Source organism: Hesperophylax consimilis, chromosome 28 (assembly GCF_061612785.1).
Source record: "Hesperophylax consimilis isolate HC1 chromosome 28, BYU_Hcon_1.0, whole genome shotgun sequence".
Lineage (NCBI taxonomy): Eukaryota > Metazoa > Arthropoda > Insecta > Trichoptera > Limnephilidae > Hesperophylax > Hesperophylax consimilis.
Window position 1 is genome coordinate 20,851,896 of NC_142863.1, and position 25,997 is coordinate 20,877,892.

Sequence of the window (25,997 nt, forward strand, 5' to 3'; positions counted from 1 at the left end):
GGTACCGAAATGGCAAAAACCGGAGAACCTGCGCAGTAAAATCCATTTATGGCTACTTTATTTTTCTGCGATGGATCTCCGGTTTTTGTCGATTCGGTACTGTTCGGTTCAAGCTAAAAGATCTTTTGTTAGATAAGTAGGTATTAAGATATTTTCGCCAAGATTCTAAATTGCGGCAGCACTAAAAAGGCCGCTACAGACCTGTTCTCTGTAGGTTAGAGAATGAAGGTCGGGAGATAAAAAAATTAGTTCATTGATTAATATATCTCCCCGATCTTGATTTAGTTGATACAAATGTGTGATGGCGGCCAATACAACGCGTTAAAGATACCCGTAAATAATACTTCCTTTTTAATTATTTTTATGTGAAAACAGCTCAAGAGTCTCAACTACTCCAAAACCTCTGGAACCAGTAAGACTATGACATCCCCGCGGGGGGGGGGGGGGGAGTAATGAAATGAACGAAGGAAATGGTATGTTGTATGACAGGATGCATATTGTAGGACAGGATAAATTTACTGAAAGAATACACATGAACTTAACCTCACATTAAAATAATCAAAACATGGGTAAAAGAAGCGGACAAGAACAAAAAAATATTAACAAGCGTCACCCTTTCATTGTATTTATCGTTTATTATTTTATTAGATATACTCATGATTTATCTTCCCCTGAAAATATTTTACAAGAAGGATTTAAGTAATAAAAGTTTCAAGAAATCCTTTGTTGGAACATCAAGTGTTTAATTATTGGCTCACGATTATCAGTCGACAATATCTTATCTGATTTTTCCAATGATACTTGGTTCTCGAGAATTTGTGCACGCTCAAGATATGTGTTAAATTATTATTTACTTTCACCAGCCATGTAATTAAATAATAGGGTATCAATCACCCTAAATATATTTTGTTATTAAAATTTTAATTTGCCTTTCCCAGAAAAAATGGTTTTAGGAGAATTTAGTGTTTCAAATTCAGAAAATATTAAAGATCAATAATTTTGCTTATCAACCGGCGTAACCATATCAGATTAAACAAAATCCTCTAGAATTAGTACACGCTTTAGATTATTTTTGTGATTAGTTATTTTTATCGTTGTCCATCTCGGTAGGTACTATTGAAGTGAGTAATGTTCCTATTACTGGCAGCATTTTTGGAGCGTAGATACATTCGTACGTCATCGGTGTCAATTTTTGACAGAATGTGCCTCGTAGTGAATTCCGATTTTTAGTTTTATGTATTACATTAATTTGAAACAGTTTCAAATTAACTAAAACTGACCGCCAGGCCGTGTAAATTTTCAGTGAGTATCCATCCCAATTAAGCATATACTTAAATAAAATTAAATACAGAAAATAGTAAGGTTTTAATGAGTAGAGAAATGTGTTGACAGGAGGCCTAATCAAATACTTGGCTAAATAATCAATTAAAGTCTTAATTTGTGAGACTTGAGTGAATAGTTCATGTTTCTGCTCTATGTAATGAATAACCTTGACATATAAACTAAAAATATTGCTTGTTTACTTTCTTCTTTCTTCAAGCATGACGTCTGAATCCGATCGATTTATTCGTTTTAAAAACGTTTTATCAACTTAAAACTGTGCTGAATCAAATACGTATTAACATTTCACAAATAAATCACATTTAAACTTAACAAATCTAAAATTTTTCATAGAAATTCTTTAACTTCACTGAAGCATACAAATTTCAGACACAAAATATCTGAAATAATATCTCACAAATATCAGACTGTATAACACGTGTATTTGACTAAAATGTGATGTCCACATTTTTTAATATATTTACTCTCCACGAGTGTTGGACATAGACTGATAAAGGTTGGTTTTCAAATCATCTTTCTGTTATTTTGAAAAAAAAAAGATATTCTAGATAATGTTTTACTATACACCTGTCAATTAAACATGATTGATTGACTACAATATTATTTAGAGTTCAATTACAATTTCACTTCTCTCTATCTTAAAAAACTTCTAGAGTGGTGAATTTACAGTTTACAAATTATAATTCTACTAAAATTATTATATGGAAAACATAGAATAAAGAAGATCACAAGGATTGCCATGTGGGCGTGTTTCATGATTCAAACTCCGCTTAAACTTAAAAGGATTAACACTTTCAACACGGTATCACTTCTACTTATATAAACACATATTTCATCACAATCTACATGTCTGCCCTGATGATGGAAGGAGGAAGCGCAACATTGTATAATAACCTAAAAATGAATCACAATAATCTTCTATTATTTTATCTTTTTAATATTTTATTATTATTATAATTTAATGAGCCGGCAGTATTCTGCTGATGCGCTCATATCTAATTTCACGATAAGTTTAACAGTAATTAAACTATATTAGTAGAATGGATGACATGTCGTGGAAGTTAGTTCCATGCTTCCACTACTCTATATTAGTAGAATGGATGACATGTTGTGGAAGTTATTTCCATGCTTCCACTACTCTATATTAGTAGAATGGATGACATGTTCTTGAGGTTTGTTCCATGCATCCACTACTCTATTTGTGGAAGTTAGTTCCATGCTTCCACTACTCTATATTTGTAGAATGGATGACATGTTGTTGAGGTTTGTTCCATGCATCCACTACTCTATTTGTGGAAGTTAGTTCCATGCTTCCACTACTCTATATTAGTAGAATGGATGACATGTTGTGGAAGTTATTTCCATGCTTCCACTACTCTATATTAGTAGAATGGATGACATGTTCTTGAGGTTTGTTCCATGCATCCACTACTCTATTTGTGGAAGTTAGTTCCATGCTTCCACTACTCTATATTAGTAGAATGGATGACATGTTGTTGAGGTTTGTTCCATGCATCCACTACTCTGTTTGTGGAAGTTAGTTCCATGCTTCCACTACTCTATATTAGTAGAATGGATAACATGTTGTGGAAGTTAGTTCCATGCTTCCACTACTTTATATTAGTAGAATGGATGACATATTGTTGAGGTTTGTTCCATGCATCCACTACTCTATTTGTGAAAGTTAGTTCCGTGCTTTCACCACTCTCTATTAGTAGAATGGATGACATGTTGTTGAGGTTTGTTCCATGCATCCACTACTATATTGGCAAGGATGTGTTTCCCAGAATTGAATGCAAAAGGTGTTTTGTTCATTTATGTCTATCTTCATAGTGCCGGTCTTTCAAAGCACTTGGTATTTTTGTAAATCATCTCTGTACTCTTTCTATTAAATCTATATTCTTGGCAAAATGCGGACTCAATATTTGGAAAGCGTATTCCAGGAGGTCGCACATATGTTTTGTAAAAGTTAAAGGAAGGCTTTCCTGATTAAATAAGTTATAGAATTTGATCTTTTGACAATCCCAGCGATATGCGGTTACCATTTCAAGTCTTCTGATGGTAACTCCTAGGTCTTGTTGTAACATCACTGCTTTTAGAGAATTTATTAAGATTGATTGATTAAGTTTACATGCAAACTTAAGGTTTGTTTTTCCAATATCTAGGACAGTGCAACATTGAATTTTATTAGCCAATTCTTTGTCCAATGATATCAGTCCTGGGTCGATTGTGAATGACCCTCTCACAAGCTTCCAAAGACCTAGCGGGTTATTTTTTATTATTAGCGGCGCTAGAGTTGCGACCACATATATTGTCAGCACCCAGGTCTCGGGACCCACTCTTGTTGCCTACTCGCATCCCAGGTGCCGGCTGCCTGCTGCCCGTGTGGCGTGGCGAGCGACCATAGAAGATAGAATAGAAGATGCATTTAATTTGAAGACCAGGCATCACGTCTCAAATCACTTTCTCTCGACAGACAAAATTTGTCTTCTTAATAGAGATGGTAGATTCCTAAAATCTAAAATATGCTATCATTGTAGTTCCAGTTTCCAGTTACCCGAGACCTACATAGAACACAGAACCACTTCTTTACAACACTAGATACTTTTGGAACCGGTTCCTGGTGACGGGAAGGTTATTAAGGTAATAGGTTTGATACAAATTATAAGTTCATACTATGAATATGTTATCTACCTACCTACGTCAAACGAAAGTGGAAGTAGCCGGGTAACGGGTAATCGGGTTTCGGATCGTGTATGACTTGGTACGTCGGCCGTGTAAACAATCGATTGACCCATCCCTAATTGATAAATTTTGCAGTTGGTCGTGATGTATAATATGTGGGTTGGCAAAGAATTTTGTATTGTCTGTGACACAGCTGGAGTCCAATTTTATTATGGTACTCAGATCTGTCATGTACAAAATAAGTAGAATATTTGGTCCAGTAACGCATGATTTTTAGTAACTCGAGTTATTTCCAGCGACTAGTTATATTTTGATATAGCACTTGTTGAATCAACAGATGTACGTGACAAAGAAGATAAAAGATCTTGAACAATAGAAAAGCCTTGACCAGGTCTTCATTCAGAATTAGCTACGACAAAGACTGACGATATTGTGGACATTTTTTAACAGTTAATCGATCAAACTGTTAACTTCACCTTGCTCTTTTTGTTACTCTATTGTCAGGCAGTAAAAAATGCTCTGCTTATTAAGAGGGCATTCTATTTACTGAAAATTTAAGTTTATGAAGATAATAAAGTTAGATGTCAGATAAACCACAAAAGCGAATGAGAAATTTTCTAAGAATCTTAAAAATCTTTCTAAGGAGCTATAACAAAAAATAAAGTTTTTTTTTATTTTTTTTTTTTTTTATATTAACTCCACACAGGAGGCCCTGAAGAAAATAATTTCCCTCAGGGCCTATGTCATCTTTGGGGATGCTGTGTGAAGGGTCTTTTTGTGGAGAGGAAGGAGTGAACATGGGTCTTGAAGAGTCCCATGTTGTAGGAGGGAGGAAGTTCAGAGGCCGGCAGTTCGTTCCACAGCCGAGCTGTTGAACTTAAGAACGAATCGTAGAAGCGACCCGTTCTCATGTGACAAATGTCAACCGTGTACAAATGTTGGGCGCGCGTTTGGCGTGTATCCCGACTACGCACCGGTGCCAAAGAGATCAATGACGCTAGTTCCTCAGAGCATCTTCCATTGTAATACCGATAGAACAAGGACAGCATACCTACCTGACGCCTGTGCTCTAAAGATTGCAGTCCGTTTGTTAAGATTAGGGAATCTATCAAACGGACCGCCCGTTTTTGCACAGAGTCAAGGGTTTTTTCAGGTATTTAGGGGCTCCGGACCAGAGATGGCTGCCAAATTCGACAGTAGGGCGCACTTGCGATTTGTACAGGGTCAGCAGTTGTGTACTATTTAACTCACTAATGAGATGATGGACCGCCAGATAGGCCTTGGAACATAGTCCTTACTTCATTCACATTCATACATCGTCTCCAGGGCCGGCCCTGACAAATAAAATTTTGACGTCCCTTGTCATAACCAGTAGACGCCTAGGTAGATGATCACCGTAATTAATAATATTCAAATGATTTCTTTTGTGTAGTGCCGTTTTTGTGAAAAATAATCCCAAGGGCGATGTGTTAAGACTATTAGGTGTTCCCTTGGCTCCTTGATAATTCGGCGCCTGGAGTGGACTGCTCCAATTGTACCCGCATACGGCCGGCCCTGGTCTCGTACATACTCTTCTATTATTCTGAACCTTGACATGTCCCACCTCAAATATTTGATTCACTTGTCGTGCCATCTCTTTCTCGTGCATTCCGACTTCTTCTACATTTCAGTTTTACGTTGTATATTCTCCTTGCATTAGTTTCTTCGTTTATTCACTCAACGTGTCCAAACATAAAGAACAGTGGTAGATTCTCTCAATAACATTCTAATGAGAGTCAAAGTGTTGCTAGTGACTGGATCTGAGCCAGGAACTTCCCAACCTTCCCATTCCCTATCTCCTTCTCGCATAATTTCTTCCACTTAAACAACCATCATCAACAGGTAAAGACCTCCTATTCCTCACTCCTTGTAGTCCCTGTGTTAACCTTTCCTTATCTGTGGTGTGTATTTACTACACATGGCTTCTAATAACTTTAATAACTCTATAAATATAATAAATTCTGGGTTCAGATTTTAGATATTCCTCCGTTATACATTTATGCACTGAATTAAAAAATAAAATTTTACATAGTTTTCAAATTCAATTAAAAATCAAAGATTTTTGTTAAAAATCGGAAACAAATACACCAATACAATCAACCGTGTGACACTGCTACGCGAAGAGTGTGCGAGGAAATGACACGCTATTGATGTCCCGCTTTAGTTCGCTGTCCGGGAACATGAGAAATCCACACGTCTACAGTTGTATTTTGATTTAGACCATCGATTCCTACGACCGCATAGCTGTGTGTGTACTAGCCGCCAGCCAGTCGGTCGCGGACCGTCGTTGGATGTGGACCCTCGCACGGTTTTTTTAGCATCTGCCGATGGATTTTTCATGTTTTCAGCAGTTAAATTACAATTATTATCAATTTTGATATAAACTATAATAAACATAAGCGATTAGCTATGAATATTCATATTTTTCTGATATTAAATCGCTTATTTTCAGATGTATATTGACTACACAGCACCGGAACGCGTGGATTCTTTTAACACAGTAAGGGAAAGGTTAAATAAACACGAATGCTTGAACTTTTCTTCTTGTTAAAATACAGTCCATTTCCAATAGTATGGTACAGTCAAGTACCAATCATCGGTACTAAACATATCATTTTTATAAAAATTGTGTGCATTGAAATAACTCTGCTTATGACATTAAAATCACATAACATGTCAAAAGAAAATTGTATCCATATGTTGACTTGGAGACAAAAACCTCCATCAAATTATCATAAATAACGTACAGATATACATCATCACTTAGACATAAAATTATTATATTCCATTGATTTATCAGTCATTGCCATCGGTTACACTGCTCCATTAAGTAGTAAATAAAAAAAAAAAAATTAAAATTACTTGCGCTGACTTTAAGCTGCTAAATAAATTCAATATTCAATCGTCATTGAATGTGAAATGAAGTGTAGCGGAGAATAACAAAACATTGATAGTAAATTACAGTGTATTGAAGTCAACCTGATGATTTATTATATTTAATATTGTAGATATTTATAAAGTTGATGATTTTGTCAGTCTTGCAATTGCTCCAGCCAAGAGTGAGTGTATTTTTTATTTTAATTATAATAATGATTGCATTATGGTTTAAATTTTATCATTTAAAATTGTGAAAAGGGTTTTTATTAGTGCGCTGTGAAAATCATTTGTATTTATTTGAGATATATTTCATTCTTAATAGAATTTAAAATTATTAATAAAAAAGTTTTATAATATGATGTTTAAATTTACAATCTAAAACACTACTCAGTTTTTAAGAACTTTAATAAGGTATATTTATAAAACGAATGAGGTCAGCCCGTAGCCAAGTGGTCCAAAGCGTCGTGTTCACACCTGACAAAGTTCCGGGTACAATCAAAATCCTCCATCATGGCACAAGATATAATTTCATTTTTTTAATGATGGGTGTAGAGAGTTCAATCATTGTCAGGTTATTCGTAACCCGGGAATGTTTGTCATTTTTTTTTTCTTCTGTGGAGTCCCCCAAGGATCTATCTTGGGACTGCTTCTGTTACAGCTTTTAATAAACGATATAGGTTCTGTCATTGCTCATGCACAATATTTAATGTTTGCAGATGACTTAAAACTATACCGTTTATTTGACGACTGCATTCTTCTGCAAATTCATATAGACTGCTTCGCAAATTGGGCAAAACAAACTGTCTAGTACACCAAAATGCATAATTGTATTGTACCCAAGAGCGAAACAGCCGATCATGTTTGAGTATTTATGATAACAAAAATATTATCATGATTTATCTTTGAGGTATTATCCCGTTTTGCGCTTTCTCCTACTTTATCCAACGTTTCGGATTGCCTTACAGTGTCCACCATCATTGCAGATGCGGCTAAAGTCATTATATGACGAAAATAAATTAATATAATTACAATTATGTTTTATTATGATAAAAAAAACCATCGTCAAATTGTAAAACTGTCATTTGAAATGTAAAATCTTTATTGGAATTGTAAAACCGTTGTGATAATGATGTTGCCCAGAAAGTCACGTATTAACACAGCAGTGATTTTACTAGAATAATTACATAATTATGGTTTGAAATCAATTATAGTTACGTCAATAATTATTATTGAATATTATAAGTCATTTTAAATACATGTAGGATTACGAAAGATTTTTTAAATATTTATATTGAGGGATCAGTAGGATTTATAGGTCCAATTAGATTTCCTACTGAGCCGAACCCTCTGGTATGAAAATATCTGGAGTCGGTGAATTATTTTCCCATTTGATCTCTGGTGATTTGACGTGTTGTTCTTGTATTGTTTTGTATTTATTATGCTTATATAATGCACTCTCTTAATGTGGATTGACTAGATGATCATTTGTGGAAAAGTGTGTGGAAGGGTTTAGTTTTTCCTGTGGGGAAGATTTAACCCGGACATAAAGTCGGAAATCAAATCATAACACAGTAATTTTCTCATACATTTATTATTCTCGCTACCTTTGTTTTTAGACATGAAGTAAGAATTTTTTTCTGTTATTTCCATCTCTTCCACCTTGTTTTCTTCTCTTAGCCACCAGAGTGTTCCGCAATATGATCAATTTCATCTTTGAGCACTAGGAAATTTTGAAGCTTTCCGTTTGTAAATTTCCCACCCTCATTAAAAAAAAATCATATTTCCCAATTTTAATATGGATATATATGAACTGCTTATAATATATACAGAGACATTGAATGCATTTGAATTATAAAAAAATCGTTAAATTTATAAACGCGTGAATTCTGCATAATATTTACTTTAAAATTGCCTTAAGTGGTACCTATTTGAAGCAATATTGAATATTATGACTTTGTATGTTATCTATGGCCGAGTTGATAATTGCAGGAATAAATTTTAATTCGAACATGCAATTTTTTTATACGTAAACATATGATGTGATTTGTAAGTCAATAACAAATAATTAAGAAGAGATGCGCGACATCTCTTGTCAAACTGTGAAACTTCTAAGTTATCCTTGTGATTATCGAAGATCCTAGACTTCTAAAATAAATCCAAAAAATGTTTTAAAATATCTCTTTAATTTTGCCATATTTTGGCCAGCGGGCGATCGCGGGTGTTTGCAAATAGGCCAAAATGTAGCTGAAAACGCTCTATTAGTTTTAGCTCCTTAGCCAACTTTTTATTGCGTCAATTTACTAATGAATAAATAAAAAAATTAGATGTCCCTGTGTGAAGTTTTCATATTTTTCGAATTTTTCATAATTTGCATATAAGAAAATTGGATAAAGAATTTGAGAGAATTTGTAAAATGTATGGGTGTTATGAGTGAAATGTATTGCAGATGTAAGCATCCTTAGCGTTATTTGTGTTTTTAAAGTATTGAGTTGTGTTTCGGTTTTTAACATGTGTTTTTAACTGTAACATGTGTTTCTGTTTGTTTCGTTATGCCACGATTTTATTTGAATAAGTTTTCAAAACGGAGTCTGCTCGCAAGTGTAAACATAACACAACTTTTTTTTACCAAAAAAATGAAAATTTTACGAAAGATCACTAGTGGTGTTTGTTAGTTTTTACGAAAAACCTTTTTTTAAATTTTCAGCATTATCTTACCATGTGTTCACTTGCTTGGTTTTGGGTTGGAGGATTAGTGACAGGGTATTGGAGAGTTTAGTTAAATTATAATGTGTTTGTTTTATTTGATAGTTTGTTAACATTGTGTTTTATTATTCCTAGAAGTACAATGGAGGCTCAAGGTGCACTAGTGTTCCTAACACTAGCACTGCTGAGTCTAGCCCAGCAGACCTACACTTCCAAGCTGCCTGAAGAGGTGTCACCTGAAACTGTCAATGTAAGTGCTTACTTTATTAATTTATGACATTTGGGCTAGTGTTCATTTCATAACTGGTGAAGAACATAGTTCGTTCAAGGAACTAGTTTGTGTAAAAACTGAGATCGGATTTGAATCTGGTTTATACTAGAAATTAGTATGTATATGCACCTACTTTGTGTAAAAACCTACTTTGTGTAAGTACCTAAAATGCGTGATATTCTCGTTTGCGTAAAAACCTATTTTGTGTTATAACCTAGTATGAATAAGAATCTATTTCGTATAAGAATCCAGTGTAATATCCTAGTCTCTGTAAGAACCTAATTTAGGTTAGAATTTAGTTCATTTAAGAACCTAGTTTGTGTAAGAACTGAGATCGGATATTAAACTGGTTTTGTACTAGAACCTAGTTCTTGTAAGATCCTAGTTCGTGTAAGAACCCACCTTGTGTTAAAACCTGGTTCGTGTAAGAACCTGTTTGTGTAAAAATCTAGTTCATGTAAGAACTATGTTAGTGTAAGAATCAAGTTTGTGTAGGAACCTAGATTGTGTAAGATCCTCATTTGAAAAAACTAGTTCTTGTAAACTGCGTTTCTCCCTTAAAATCATATTTAAATTGATCTATGTTAGACATTTTATCGCCTCACCATTCCGTATAATTAACCTAACCGCAAATAATCTTTGCTATGCCATACAGGGCCGGCTCTGAGCCAAACAGCACCTGGCGCTGTATTAGGTATTATCAGCTCCTTGGCACCTTGGCAAGTCAGAGCCCAGAACGGACTGCTCCAATTGTGCCGGCCCTGATGCCATAACAATGCATCTTTTGATAGATGATAGAATCTCCAGGTTCTTCCACAAACTTTCTTATTAAATAAAACTCTGTCTCAACAAAACACTGGGACCTTTAATATGATAGATATACAATGGGCTCTGATATCTCATCTAGCAGACGTTTTGAATAATATGGAACCTGACCTGGAGGTTCGCACCTTATTTAGCGTACACTCGGCCTCTACAATACTCGACAACTAAACGCCATCTACGGGTAACCTAATAGACCAGCGGTCGGGGAACCGGGGAAAAATTACCCCAAATGGGGTAAAAATGTTTTTTTTGGGGTAATAAGGAAATTTTTCTAGTTTGCTATTTTGGAAGACTGAAAATATTGAAATATTGTGAAAGAGAGCGGTTCTCTGACTACTTTCCAGATCTTGATATACATACTTTCAGTTGGGTTGTAGATCCTTTTAAATGTGAAATTACTTCGATCTAATACTGAAGCACGTATTCAATTTGAGAGCAAAGCCAATCTGTCGTCTTTTTGTCAAAAGCTACGAAGGCTTTCAAAATTGCACATGAGGAGGCGGTAAAAAAGTTGCTGCCATTTGCAACAACCTATCTTTGTGAACAAGGCTTTTCCACTCTAATGAACATAAAAACAAAAAACAGAAATCGATTAAACGCCGAAGACTGTATTCAAATTGCTCTTACATCAAAAAGTCTCAATTTTGAAGTAATTGTATCATACATGAAGCAACATCATTTCTCCAAAAACTGAAAGAGAAACCTGAAAATCTCAATTTTTGTTTGATCCAATTTGAGATTTTTTTTTTTTTTTTGTCTATTACATACTTACTATTTTCATGTAACTTTTATTTTTATTTTCCGTGTAAATTAATTCAATAAATAATGTTTATTTAAATACCCATTGATTGTCTTCTTTTCAAAATGGGAGGAAGGGGTAATATCGACTTACGCAAAAATATTTTGGGGTAATGGTTGAAAAATTCCCCGACCGCTGTAATAGACTAATCTAGTGCCATCTATGGGGGAGTTCTTACACTAATATCAAGGATATATGTATATGTTATTATTATATCTCCTGAAGTCTGGCTTACTTTAGGTTAAGACTATCTTCGAGCATTTGAATTGTATAAGAATACTTCAAGCCACAATGAAGTCCATAAACAATACTAGAGAACACGTTTTGTTTATTTATGTAAATCAATAATTATCTCTTCTCTCATCGATGTGCGTATTAATTGCCAACATTAAGTGCGCATTAAGTGCCAACACTTTGTTCTGAATGTCTCTTAATGGAGATAATAATACTTTCTTCACATCTAGCATGTATTTTTTAATAGACTTAAAACTCTTATAATGGTGACAAGAGTATAGGACAGCCAGGAGGCTATTGTCCATTCTCTAATGCTCTTAGAATCTATCTCTTGCTCAAATCCTGACCGCCAGCCCACCTCGTTTCTGAAAGTGGAGGGGGCAAACCCATACACTAGAGACACGGCCGGCATAGTCCAGTGGTAACGCATTGGACTGCCATTCCGAAGGTCGCGGGTTCGAACCCGGCGTGCGCAAATAAATTTTATTTGATTAATTTGTGTTATTTCACAATTAATTAATTAAAAATAATAATATATAGTATATTTGCGGCACGTTCCAGAGTGGAAGATACTACCAGTATCGCCCTGGTGTAAGACCACCATTCAGAATTGAAACGTTGCTCCAAATGGCTTTAGCCGTGTTTAGTGACTAGATCTGAATAGCCAGGTACTTCCCCACCTTCCTCTTTCCCTTCCCCAATTACCTTCAGCCTCACAACATCCCCCAATTGGGGATGCCATAGTCTCACTGGCTCCAGACGGGAGCAGTTGGGACTCTTGTGAGGTATTCACTATAAAAAAAAAAAAAAAAATCTGTTGGAGAATTCTATAAGCTACTAACTTATAAATTCGGTAACCTCGCATCCAAGAAAGTATCTTTCTAATTTTCTTTTTTTTTTTGTAAATCAAATCAAAATTTCCTCTGAAATAAAAGTAGGTACTTAAATATCAACACACATTTCAAATTAAGAATTATACAATTTTTCCAAAGAAACGTCGTCACTATCTCAGTGACAATAATATTTTCAAACTTTCTTCAGGCAGGTTCATACCATAATATTGAAAAAGTGCTAATAAGAAAGTCCAAATAAACACGACGATTTCATATTAGAGAAACGAATCTTTACTGAACCATTAAAACGGCCGCCATCTTGAAACGGAAACAGAACATACAAACAAATTTACAGACGTACAAAATGCAAGATGGTTGAGTCAAATCAGAAACTAAATTAAGTGTCCAAGCAATTATAAAAAAGGATAGAAGGTCCACAAAAAACCGTACAAAAATAAATCTATAATTATTCTAATAGAAGAAATTAGAAGTAATAATATTTTTTATTTATTTATGTTGTTGTACATTGTTGTTGTTTTATAGAATTTTAACAATTCATCAAATTTCAACTTTCATTTGCGAGTTCTGTGAATTTCCTATTCAAGTTCTGTTATTATATCATAATAGGTCAGTTACTTGACAGAACTGAAATAATAACAGAACTTGAAAATAACTTTCACAGAACTTGAAAATTAACTTTGAAATTTAAGGAATTGTTCAAATTCTCTGAAACAACCCGTCCTTAAGATATACTTAAAAGAATTCTGTGATTCAATCCAATATTGTATTTGTATACCTTTCTTGAAAGAATTGAGTTTGTATACAAACATCACTTTTTATTCATGTTCAAACTAATTTTATTTTTATTGAAAAAGAAGATAATACTTATAAATCTAAATGAAACATGAAACAGAACAAGACAAAGAAAAATAAAAACATAACGGTCACAACTAGGAATTGAACCCAGGATCTCTGGTCTTACCGGGATAGGCGCCTTAAACCACTTTATTAAGCGTCACATTTGTCGAGAATTAACAATATCATCTTGAAACTAATATTTTCCATATTTTTGGCATCTACCTTTTTATATGGAAACAAACTTTCTATTGAAATTGGTTTGTAACCTAGATAGTGTCTTGGATAAACATATCCGATTTTTATCTATGTGGAATACCTTGATATTTTTAAAGTCTAAATGAATATTCAGTAACAACTTTTTCTTTTTAACTTATTTTGAGTGGTTTAAGGCGAAGCTTAACGCCAAATCACTATTAAATTGGTGTACATTATGAATACCAAAAAATATGCTTTAGATAAATTGAAGGTTTTCCTGTCGTTTCGCTGGAGTAGAATACAAATAAACAAATAAATTACTCAATAAAAAATATAAATGTAAACTACAAAAAAATTTTTTTTTTCAATAGAAATGTATGAACGCGTAAAGAAAACAACTTAAAAAAAATACAGTATTATAGCTAAGATTATCTGTGTCAGTTTCACTTGATTAACTTTTTTACTTTCTTATAAAATTATTTACAAAATAAATAAAAACCAGTTTTATGCTTGAAATCGAACGTTTCTAGACTCCGTTTGTTAAGCGTTTTTAATGCCTATTACCTACAATATCAAGAATATGCACATTTTTGGCTTGTAGTTTCCTCTTAAGACATGTGGCTTATCTTTTTATTTTCCTGTGTTTTGTTCTGTTTCATGTTTCATTTAGATGTAATAGTATTATCTTCTTCTTCAATGATATATTACATTGATGTTGTTTCTTATATTGTTTTATCTTAATATTTTAAAGCAAAAAGTGTTTTTTTTCCTAAAATAATTAAATTAGCGCCATCTATGAAAGAGTAGAATGTAAATTCTTTTAAGCTTATTAATACCTTAATTCCTACTTATTATAATTTTAATAATGTAAAACATCATTGCTTGGTGACATATTCTTTATTGTTAGCCTTGTTAAATTACATACTAGCTGTACTTTCTATCTGTGCGATAGAGAAACAATAGTGCGTGTTCCTTTTATGTCCAACAGGTAGCGCTGTTTTTTAAAAAAGCCTGTTTTTACCTGTCACAGTTGAGTTCTATATAATATAGGTATATAAAAACACACGCATATTCGAATTCAACGTTGTGTCAAAATTTCAAAGCAATCGGTGGAGTATTTTCGGAAAATTAAGATTTCGAACAAGTGAACACATACATTTTTATTTATATAGATTTTTAACTAATCTGTTAATCTACATTTTTTCATTAAATAGTTTCGATAATTTGCCACAAGATGTCAGTGTTAGGTTATTTTTTGATAGAAATGTGACATTTTTGTCATGTTTTTTCTCAGGTGTTACGGAAAGAAAATATTTTTTCTACAATATTGTTCTTTGTTTGATTAACTGTTACACGAGTTATATTAGCTTATCTCCTGGGAAGAATGACTGATATCACACACTTTAAACGTAATACAATGTTATGAATTTAGGCATTCAGTATCAGAGGGACTTAAGTACCGTCTGAGTGGTTCGAAGTAAAATTAATACACACAATAACATACAGAAATTAATATAATATTGGAAATGGTGATAGGTGAATCGAAATGTTGCTTAACCCATTATAATAAACATCTAATTTTTTAATGCAAACATAAAAAGTTTTTAAAATAGTCCATCTTTCGTTTTTTCGTCTTTTATTTTTTTTTATTTTTATATTTACTCCACACAGGAGGCCCTGAAGAAAATAATTTCCCTCAGGGCCTATGTCATCTTTGGGGATGCTGTGTGGAGGGTCTTTTTGTGGAGAGGAAGGAGTGAACATGGGTCTTGAAGAGTCCCATGTTGTAGGAGGGAGGAAACACAGAGGCCGGCAGTTCGTTCCACAGCCGAGCTGTTGAACTTAAGAACGTATCGTAGAAGCGACCCGTTCTCATGTGACAAGTGTCAACTGTGTACAAATGTTGGGCGCGCGTTTGGCGTGTATCCCGACTACGCACCGGTGCCGAAGGGATCAATGACGCTAGTTCCTCAGAGCATCTTCCATTGTAATACCGATAGAACAAGGACAGCATACCTACCTGACGCCTGTGCTCTAAAGATTGCAGTCCGTTTGTTAAGATTGGGAAATCTATCAAACGGACCGCCCGTTTCTGCACAGAGTCAAGGGTTTTTTTCAGGTATTTTGGGGCTCCAGACCAGAGATGGCTGCCAAATTCGACAGTAGGGCGCACTTGCGATTTGTACAGGGTGAGCAGTTGTGTACTATTAAAGTATCTGCGGGCCCTGTACAGTACGCCCAGCTTCTGAGAGGCCAACTTTACTCTGGCTTCGATGGAGCCCCCGTACCTGAGCTGGTCACTTATAGTTACACCAAGCATATCAATGGAAGGCCTGTTCGGAAGATTGCTTCCGTTGAAGGAGACTAGATTATCATTTGGATCAGGAGGAAATACTCTCGAGATAACCGTCCATTCTCTGCTTCAAAGCCCTCCGAGCCGTTGGAGTTTGTGTGCCCTTTGGGGGCTTGTCAAACAAAAAGCTATCATGAACTGTACTGTCATCCGCGTAACAATGAATCGGTGCACATGTCAAAAGGTCATTGATGTGCAACAAAAACAAAGTCGGAGACAGAACCTAAAAATTGAACTAAAATTACGGATTATAAAAAAAAAATACACATTTTATTAGACTACTTTTCTGTCACCTCACTTTTTTGTCGTTTCATTTAAGAGTTATTTATAAACATTGCTGTCACCTCACTTTTTTGTCGTTTCATATTAGAGTTATTTATAAACATTGCTGTCACCTCACTTTTCTGTCGTTTCATTTAAGAGTTATTTATAAACATTGCTGTCACCTCACTTTTTTGTCGTTTCATATTAGAGTTATTTATAAACATTGCTGTCACCTCACTTTTCTGTCGTTTCATTTAAGAGTTATTTATAAACATTGCTGTCACCTCACTTTTCTGTCGTTTCATTTAAGAGTTATTTATAAACATTGCTGTCACCTCACTTTTCTGTCGTTTCATTTAAGAGTTATTTATAAACATTGCTGTCACCTCACTTTTTTGTCGTTTCATATTAGAGTTATTTATAAACATTGCTGTCACCTCACTTTTCTGTCGTTTCATTTAAGAGTTATTTATAAACATTGCTGTCACCTCACTTTTTTGTCGTTTCATATTAGAGTTATTTATAAACATTGCTGTCACCTCACTTTTCTGTCGTTTCATTTAAGAGTTATTTATAAACATTGCTGTCACCTCACTTTTTTGTCGTTTCATATTAGAGTTATTTATAAACATTGCTATCACCTCACTTTTCTGTCGTTTCATTTAAGAGTTATTTATAAACATTGCTGTCACCTCACTTTTTTGTCGTTTCATATTAGAGTTATTTATAAACATTGCTGTCACCTCACTTTTCTGTCGTTTCATTTAAGAGTTATTTATAAACATTGCTGTCACCTCACTTTTTTGTCGTTTCATATTAGAGTTATTTATAAACATTGCTGTCACCTCACTTTTCTGTCGTTTCATTTAAGAGTTATTTATAAACATTGCTGTCACCTCACTTTTTTGTCGTTTCATATTAGAGTTATTTATAAACATTGCTGTCACCTCACTTTTCTGTCGTTTCATTTAAGAGTTTTTTATAAACATTGCTGCCACCTCACTTTTTTGTCGTTTCATATAAGAGTTATTTATAAACATTGCTGTCACCTCACTTTTCTGTCGTTTCATTTAAGAGTTATTTATAAACATTGCTGTCACCTCACTTTTCTGTCGTTTCATTTAAGAGTTATTTATAAACATTGCTGCCACCTCACTTTTTTGTCGTTTCATATAAGAGTTATTTATAAACATTGCTGTCACCTCACTTTTTGTCGTTTCATATTAGAGTTATTTAAAAAAATAATAAGGAAAATAATTTTCATCAGGGTCTATGTCGTCTTTTGGGATGCTGGGTAAGGGGTCTTTTTTAAGGAAAGGAAGGAGAGGAAGTTCTGGGAAGGTAAAAGATATTATAGTTAGGTAGGTATCTAGGTGTGTATCCAGGAGTGACGAACATATGAATAAATCCCTCCCACTGCTGCGCAAGGCGATGGGTCGAGAAACCAGTTGGAGAGGTCAAAGGGTCTCCTCAATCCAGCATTTAAGATTATATAAAAGAAAAACATACAAAAGTGCCTATTGTGTTCAAAGCTGTAGGATTGTCACTTATTGAATATAAACACATGAGCATTATTTGATTTAATATTTCTATAAAATTACTAAATGTAGTTCTTAACTCAATAACTACACGAGTTTCCAATAATTGCAAACAATAAATTGATGATACAATGTATTTGTGACAAATATTTTATGTTTATTATCTGTTAACAGATTTAGAGAATAAGTTGGTTAGAAGCTTGGCTAATAGTAAGACCAAAGATATTAGAAGAACGAGATGTGCTATGCGCAGTTCGTACTGAGTGGAATTGTTTTGCCGAGTGTCGCCGGTTTTGTTCACCAATACTACTGCACGCCTTCGCTTGCGCTAAGGTATCCGCACTAATACATAGAACAGATTTCTGTGCGTACACGTCCCGATACCGTTCAAAGTACCCTAATTAGGTAGTACTCCGGCTACGGTCCGGCGGCCAACATAGCATATCTCGTTCTTCTAATATCTTTGAGTAAGACAAATTGAGTTTAATTTTCACAGCGTGTACCGACTTGTGTGTAATATTGGTCACGCAATTAGAGTTGATGGGAACAACACATACTACAAAATAATGTTTTTCTGATTTTTATTTATTTTTCAACCCTTTGGGTCTTTTTGAGCTCTTTAGTATACTGTAAACCAGAGGTTTCCAAAGTGGTCTATATGGACCCCCAGGGGTCGATATCGGCTTGCTGGGGGTCTATGTCAGCGAGAAAAATAATTTAGGTTTCCACAAAATTCAAATAGGGGTACATACGAGCGGACCCCCATTTACCTCAAGTCAACATTTAGGAGTTCCGTAAATGACACAATACACCCAACACAAATAACACAGTTTACGTAATACTAATAATAGACTGAGAAATTACTTATTTGATACTTGTATTTTTATATTTCGTCAAGTTGTTTATTGAGGTATATAAACAGAGTTATACATTCATTTTCTCGTCAGAATTAATATGTTGAAGCAAAGCATTGCACATCGGAAGCCGCGAATTTTCCTAGATCCCCAACTTTCAATTCATTCTGCTGACAAACATTCCCGGGTTACGAATAACCTGACAATATTTGAAAATCTCCTACTACCACCACAGTAAGCGGAAAATGTTGCTTGTGTTGTGATGGAGGACTTAGCCAGTCGAGGAATTGAACACACTACACCTGGGTGGGACCCAAGCGCGATGTCAACTCGGCCACCGACCGGTCAAGATACATGTTCTTTCCAGTTAATTTTTTTCTTTAATTTGTCTGCTTGTAATAATAAAATCTGAAAAGAGTCTTTAATCTGCTTTCAAAAACAGTATTTCATTTCGTGATACGTTCAAAAACAGCGAATCTATTTGAAAATGAATGTCCACCGGGAATATTTCTAAATAAATCAGGAATCTGATAAATCGTTAGTAACGGCACAATGTCAGTAGTCAGTATACCCCAGGGGTTAGATTAAGGGTATTCAGAAACCCTCTGGATAACTGGACACCTGCACATAGTTTTGTTTGGTGACTCGTAGCTGTTGAGATCCAGTCATTATCGAATAATAATAACAACTTATGATGGATTACTATTTGAAAATATGTACATGCAGTTGAAGTGTTCCTTATTTTGTATTATCATAAGGTGAAATAAGTGTGTTATCATAATTCACGTGCAAAATGTTATCTTACAACAACGCTTTCTATCTGAATTGTTCATGATAATCTCTTTAAATTTAAATAATGCTTTCTGTTGAAGTTTCACGACATGTGTTACATAAGAGTTATTATAAAAAAAACACAATAACTTTGTCTATATCAACATTTTAAATTTACTCGTCGACTAGTTTAGGACACAACCGTGCCTACAGCAGGGAATTACACGTCGACTAGTTTAAGACATAACCGTGCCTTCAGTAGGGAATTACACGTCGACTAGTTTAGGACACAACCGTGCCTACAGCAGGGAATTACACGTCGACTAGTTTAGGACACAACCGTGCCTACAGCAGGGAATTAGTTCGTCGACTAGTTTAGGACATAACCGTGCCTTCAGTAGGGAATTACACGTCGACTAGTTTAGGACACAACCGTGCCTACAGCAGGGAATTACACGTCGATTAGTTTAGGACACATCCGTGCCTTCAGTAGGGAATTACACGTCGACTAGTTTAGGACACAACCGTGCCTTCAGCAGGGAATTAAACGTCGACTAGATTAGGATATTACACGTCGACTAGTTTAGGACACAACGGTGCCTTCAGCAGGGAATTACACGCCGATTAGTTTAGGACACATCCGTGCCTTCAGTAGGGAATTACACGTCGACTAGTTTAGGACACAACCGTACCTTCAGCAGGGAATTACACGTCGACTAGATTAGGACATTACACGTCGACTAGTTTAGGACACAACTGTGCCTTCAGCAGGGAATTACACGCCGATTAGTTTAGAACACATCCGTGCCTTCAGTAGGGAATTACACGTCGACTAGTTTAGGACACAACCGTGCCTTCAGCAGGAAATTACAACAATCAAACTTACTGCGTTTCATTTAGTAATATTTTAAAATAGTTTTTAGGTTAAGCCGATGCCATACGTAGCAATGCAAAATCATGTGTTTTTGGTTTGAAAATTTGGTCGCCTAGAAATGTTTCAGATGTTTTAATTAAATACTTCGAGTAGAATACATCTTGGCCTTTGAAATAATCGAATATTTTTTAGATAAGTCTATTTATAAGCCCAGAAAAAAATAATGTAAAGGCCTATGAAAACTGCTTTAAAGTTCAAAATCTCCTACTTACGAACACAATTTCGGTTATGATTTTATTGTATACTGTGGCAAATTAAGTTATTTATAAAATGATCGAAAAAAATTAAATATTTATGCCTGAACATCCACACAATAAAATAAAAGGCACTTTTTGGCCATGTTTTTTTCTTGCATAAATCAAAACAGGCGGATGGTGTTAAGCGGGAATTTAAACCTTATCGCCATCTACGTAAGGGCTGTTATTGATAGCGGCTCAATTTAAAATATTACACGACGTAGTGCATCGCCTTAATTTATATCTCGTATAATATACTCTAAATAAAATATATTATATTTATTTTATATGACAAAAAGTTATATGACAAAAGTTGCGCCGAATACTATCTGAACGCCAACTAGAGTAAGGGTGTCTGGGCGCCTGACGAATTATGAGGTGTCAAGTGATTAGATTCCGTGTCATAATAGAGCAACAATAGTTTGAAAATGGCTGCGATTCTTGTTGTTATTCGTTGTTACTGCTGATTTGTATGTTGTTTTAGACAAAGCTTATAAATAGACTGAGTGATTAGACTTTTCAAACGGTGAAGTTAAGTAAGTGACAGCACTGACTTTGTAATTCGACTGTTGCTCGCCCAGACCTCTACTCTAGCCGGCCTTGCATTTTCTACATGAAGCATGAAATTTTCGGACGGAAAAAAATCTACATAATTTGCGGGTATTTATAAATGAAATATTATTCCTTGCCCTTTACTAGTATTTCTCGAGTAATTAAAACACTTTCTCAACACGCACTTTTTTAATGCAATTTAATCAAAGGTAGCACACGATCTTACGGGACGTGTTACAGTTTAGTACTAAAACTACGAAATCGAAAGTACTACAATTGACATACTTTTGTTTATATTTATATATTGTAGTTATATTTTATGGAATGTGTGGGATTGCACTCACCTCCCCACATTCTGGAATAAACAATTATTATTATTATTATTATTTGCTCGCCACTTTGAGATTTCTACAGCGTATATATATGTTACAGCCAAAGTAATAAATCGGGATATTATATATACTATCCAGCCATTATATATAATGTCTACCCAATTTAGACAAAGTGATAATTGACACAGAATTAATCACATTAACTAGCAATTTTATATAATATCTTCGAAGACTTGGATAAAGTAATAAAACAAGTAAGTATAAGTAAAGATTATAAAATTATATTTCAGTATGCATTTAATTTATAAAGTAAATTTAAACTAGCTTGGGTTATTATAGGTTAGGTTAGGTTGGGTTATGATAGGTTAGGCTAGGATAGGTTGGGTTATTATAGGTTATGTTAGGTTAGGTTGGGTTATGATAGATTAGGTTAGGTTAGGATAGGTTAGGTTGGGTTATGATAGGTTAGGTTAGGTTGGGTTATTATAGGTTAGGTTAGGATAGGGGGGTAAGAAGTCATTTGAACCGTATTTATTTCTTTGGCTAACTTTGACCCGATATTATGAATAGTATCCGGATAAATTTATCACATTGTCTAAACAATTTTGTTATTATATAGCGGGTTTTCCAATAAGAGGTGTTATGTGTATTTAATTCCGGCCATAAAATGTTTTTTTATGGCCGGAATTGGATGGTATTGATCTGGACAACGTTTACTTTCAACAAGACGGCGCTACGTGCCACACAAGCAACAAAAAATCTGATATTTTACGGGAAAAGTTTCCGGACCGTGTTATCTCTCGAAGAGGTGATCACAATTGGCCACCGAAATCTTGTGATTTAACACCTTGCGACTTCTTCCTTTGAGGCCACGTGAAAGAAAAGGTCTACGCCAACAGTCCAGCGTCGATTCAAGACCTCAAAGATGGAATTCGTGAGGCTATCGAGGACATAAGGCAGCCACTTTGCGATTTGGTTATGGAAAATTTCATGAAAAGGATATGGTCCTGTAGGCGTGGTCGTGGTGGTCATTTGACTGATGTTATTTTCACTATTAACGGCATACCTTCCCCTTTATAATTAAACAAACATTCGATCATTTATATTAAAAAATGGCATTTTTCTTTGAATATCAAAATAACACCTCTTATTGGAAAACCCATATAATGACCAGTCATTATGTATAATAGCTATTTAATCCTTTCCTAAAACAGGTTAACCTCCTAGTTGGACAGCCAAAGATCACTGTAATATGTAATATGTCATGTTTTTAAAAAAATAATAAATAAAAATAAATAAATCACTATGACTGTAACATTATTGGTTGGAAAGGCTTCCAGAACATCCGTGTTCTTGGCTCTTCAGGACCGTGAGAATTGGAGGAACCTGGTTCACCAGGCGATTGGAATGGGGATCAGGATTCTCATGTTCAAGTATCAATCTGTTACATATAAGATTTGTTACAATTCTAGACATAAGTGTAACAGAAAATATGCTGCCGAGCCTAATGTCTGCGTTACAAAGACAAAAGAATGATCAACAATTAATTAATTAACACAAATATCAATTGGTTATTAACATTATCGTTAAAGATAAACATTATTATTGATATTATATCGAAGAATCGACAATTATTAGCTGTCGGCGAGTTGATGGATTAGTTAACCTGCGTGCTTAAATTAAATCTGATAAAATAATACCAAGGATACATTAAAATGACTTATAAATACTTACATGTAACTGTGTTGGTCTTTGACATTGCTAACACGTACACAAGAAATTACAACATGTAATTATTACTCTTATTGGTTCAACTTACTTAGATTTTATGGTGTACAATTCTTTAACCACTTACTTTATATTGATTCATCTTTCCTTCTTTTACGACCGTCACAGAGCAGTATGCTCCTTGGCTCATAATCTAAAGATGTAGACATGTGCAAATATTTTATTAAGGCGATGCCATACGTAGTAATGCAAAATCATGTGTTTTTGGTTGGAAAATTTGGTCGCCTAGAAATGTTTCAGATGCTTTAATTAAATACTGCGAGTAGAATACATCTTGGCCTTTGAAATAATCGAGTATTTTTTAGATAATTAAGTCTTTTTATAAGCCCAGGAAAAAATAATGTAAAGGCCTATGAAAACTGCTTTAAAGTTCAAAATCTCCTACTTACAAACCCATTTTCGGTTATGATTTTATTGTATAATGTGGCAAATTAAGTTATTTATAAAATGATCGAAAAAAAAATTATGCCTGAACATCCACAAAATAAAATAAAAGGCACTATTTGGCCATGTTTTTTTCTTGTATAAATCAAAACAGGCGGATGGTGCTAAGCGGGAATTTAAACCTTATCGCCATCTACGTAAGGGTTGTTATTGATAGCGGCTCAATTTAAAATATTACACGACGTAGTGGATCGCCTTAATTTATATCTCGTATAATATACTCTAAATAAAATATATTATATTTGTGGGACTTTCCATAGTGGCTGATACTTTCAGTTACGCCCTGGTAAAAGACATCATTCAGAATTGAAACATTGTTTAGTACCCGCACTGTTCCCAACCGTCTGTAGCCAGTGAAACTATTGCATTCTCAATTGGGGTATGTTGGGAGACTGAAGTTAGTGTGGAGTGGAATGAGTTGTGGAAGAGGAAAGTGGTGAATTGTCTGCCTATTCAGATCTGGTCACCAAACACGGCTAAAGCGATTTCAAGCAACGTTATTTGAGGAAATTGTTCAATAATAGCAGAGTGGGTACCCAAAACCATTTGAAATGCAATATGGAAATGGGTCAAAACTTTTCCATTTGAAAATGCAAAATGCAAAATGGTTTTTAGAAAAGCATTTCAAATGCAAAATGCAAAATACCTATTTTCAAAATGCTTTGAAAATGCAAAATTGTTTCTCAGGTCAAACAATCAAAATAATTATAGAATTTTTAAACAATTTTGTCATTTAATAATGGACATCAATGTAGAACAAACATATTACATGATGGTAAATCCAAAAACACCACTATAGATTATAAAACCACAAAAAATTTGCGCGGGACTAATGTTGCCAACGTAAAAACATAGAAACTGCTATCTAACATTTAATATTACAGCGTCATGGCCCCATGTTCAGTATTTGAATCAGTATTTTTTGTAATGGTATCACTCAATTGCCAGGGCTCCTACCAGGGAGCAACTTGACAAATGTAAATTATCTCTTATAGCGAGGTTGAGGACCGACTGATATTTGGGACTTTGGGAAAAAAAGATGAGTGGAGATAGTAGGAAGAATGTTGCAAAAAAGCATTTAAAATAGAATTGCATTGAGAAAAGCATTTAAAATGCAAAATGGATTTTTTTTTGCATTTTGCATTTCCATTTGAAATGGATTTATTTGATATAAAGCATATCTCTGAATAATAGAAATCAATCAAATAAAATTTGATTGCACTTGCCGGAATTTGAACCATTGTCCTCCGAATTGCTAGTCTATAGCCATACCACTCGTTCACGGAGGCCGTCAACATGGCACATTTAATGATCAGATCTGAATAGTCAGGTACTTCCCAACCTTCCTCTTTCTCCCTTCAGCCTCACAACACACCCCACACTGGGGAACCTGTAGTCCTACTGCTTCCAGGCATAAAGACAATAAAACATTTTTTTTAAATCCAAATTTTATTTTATTTCCAAAATAGTTACGATGCCGACGTTCTCTACTGCAAAGTTAAGTGTGTCGTTTTGCACTCTCATCTTTGAAATATCATTCATACATTTACCTATTTTTGTGTACATAATTTTTTGTGTGAAAGTGCTTTTAAAAAGTTATTTTAGGAAATGTTCTGAATGAGTAAAGCATCTGACCTATTTATCCCAGAAACCGTTGCCAACTTTCTCATCTAATTTTTAAATATTTATCAACGTAATTTGGTAATTTTTTTCTAATAAATATTTCAACATCCACTGCGACTTAAAAATAAAATTATTTTATTTTTATAATATCTCTCTATCTTAAAATCTAAATTATCTATGTATGTACTCTTGTGGGTAGGTACTGATTGTGAGTACGTGTGTGCATGTGCTCTTATGTTATCACACATATTTAATGACGCCATTCAGTTCTGTACTGTCAGTACAGATGGTCGTATTGTCACACTAATTCTGTATTTAATATAAATAATAATATCAAAAATATTGCTAATTACCTGTGAAACATTCTGCGCTCCTGTGAACATTTGTATGAAAAGTGTCTTTGATGAAATTTAAATTACTTAACAAGATTGTTGATTTAAATTAAGATAAATATTCTGTGTTCTATTTTTAAAACTATTTACGTTAGTTTTAATCTTAACAATATCCTTATCGTTTTACAAGCATTTATAATCCCTAGATAATTGTTTTGTTCTCTATTGAACAATTCGATAGTTTATCTAGGGCAGATTTTTAATTCTTATAATAATAACAATACTTTTAAAAATCATTGACAATATTTTTATTTGC

At 34.3% G+C, this 25,997-nt stretch overlaps 1 protein-coding gene across 1 annotated transcript in view; it reads left to right on the forward strand.

Moving 5' to 3' along the window:
- The first annotated feature begins 7,104 nt into the window (after positions 1-7,104).
- Positions 7,105-25,997, forward strand: part of LOC149410343 (putative divalent cation/proton antiporter TMEM165) — a 51,423-nt gene continuing 32,530 nt past the window's right edge. The window contains exons 1-2 of the mRNA XM_089648852.1: positions 7,105-7,124; positions 9,781-9,895. Coding sequence (XP_089504978.1) covers positions 9,788-9,895 — 108 coding nt within the window. The 5' untranslated portion in view covers positions 7,105-7,124; positions 9,781-9,787. The remainder of the gene's footprint in view (positions 7,125-9,780; positions 9,896-25,997) is intronic.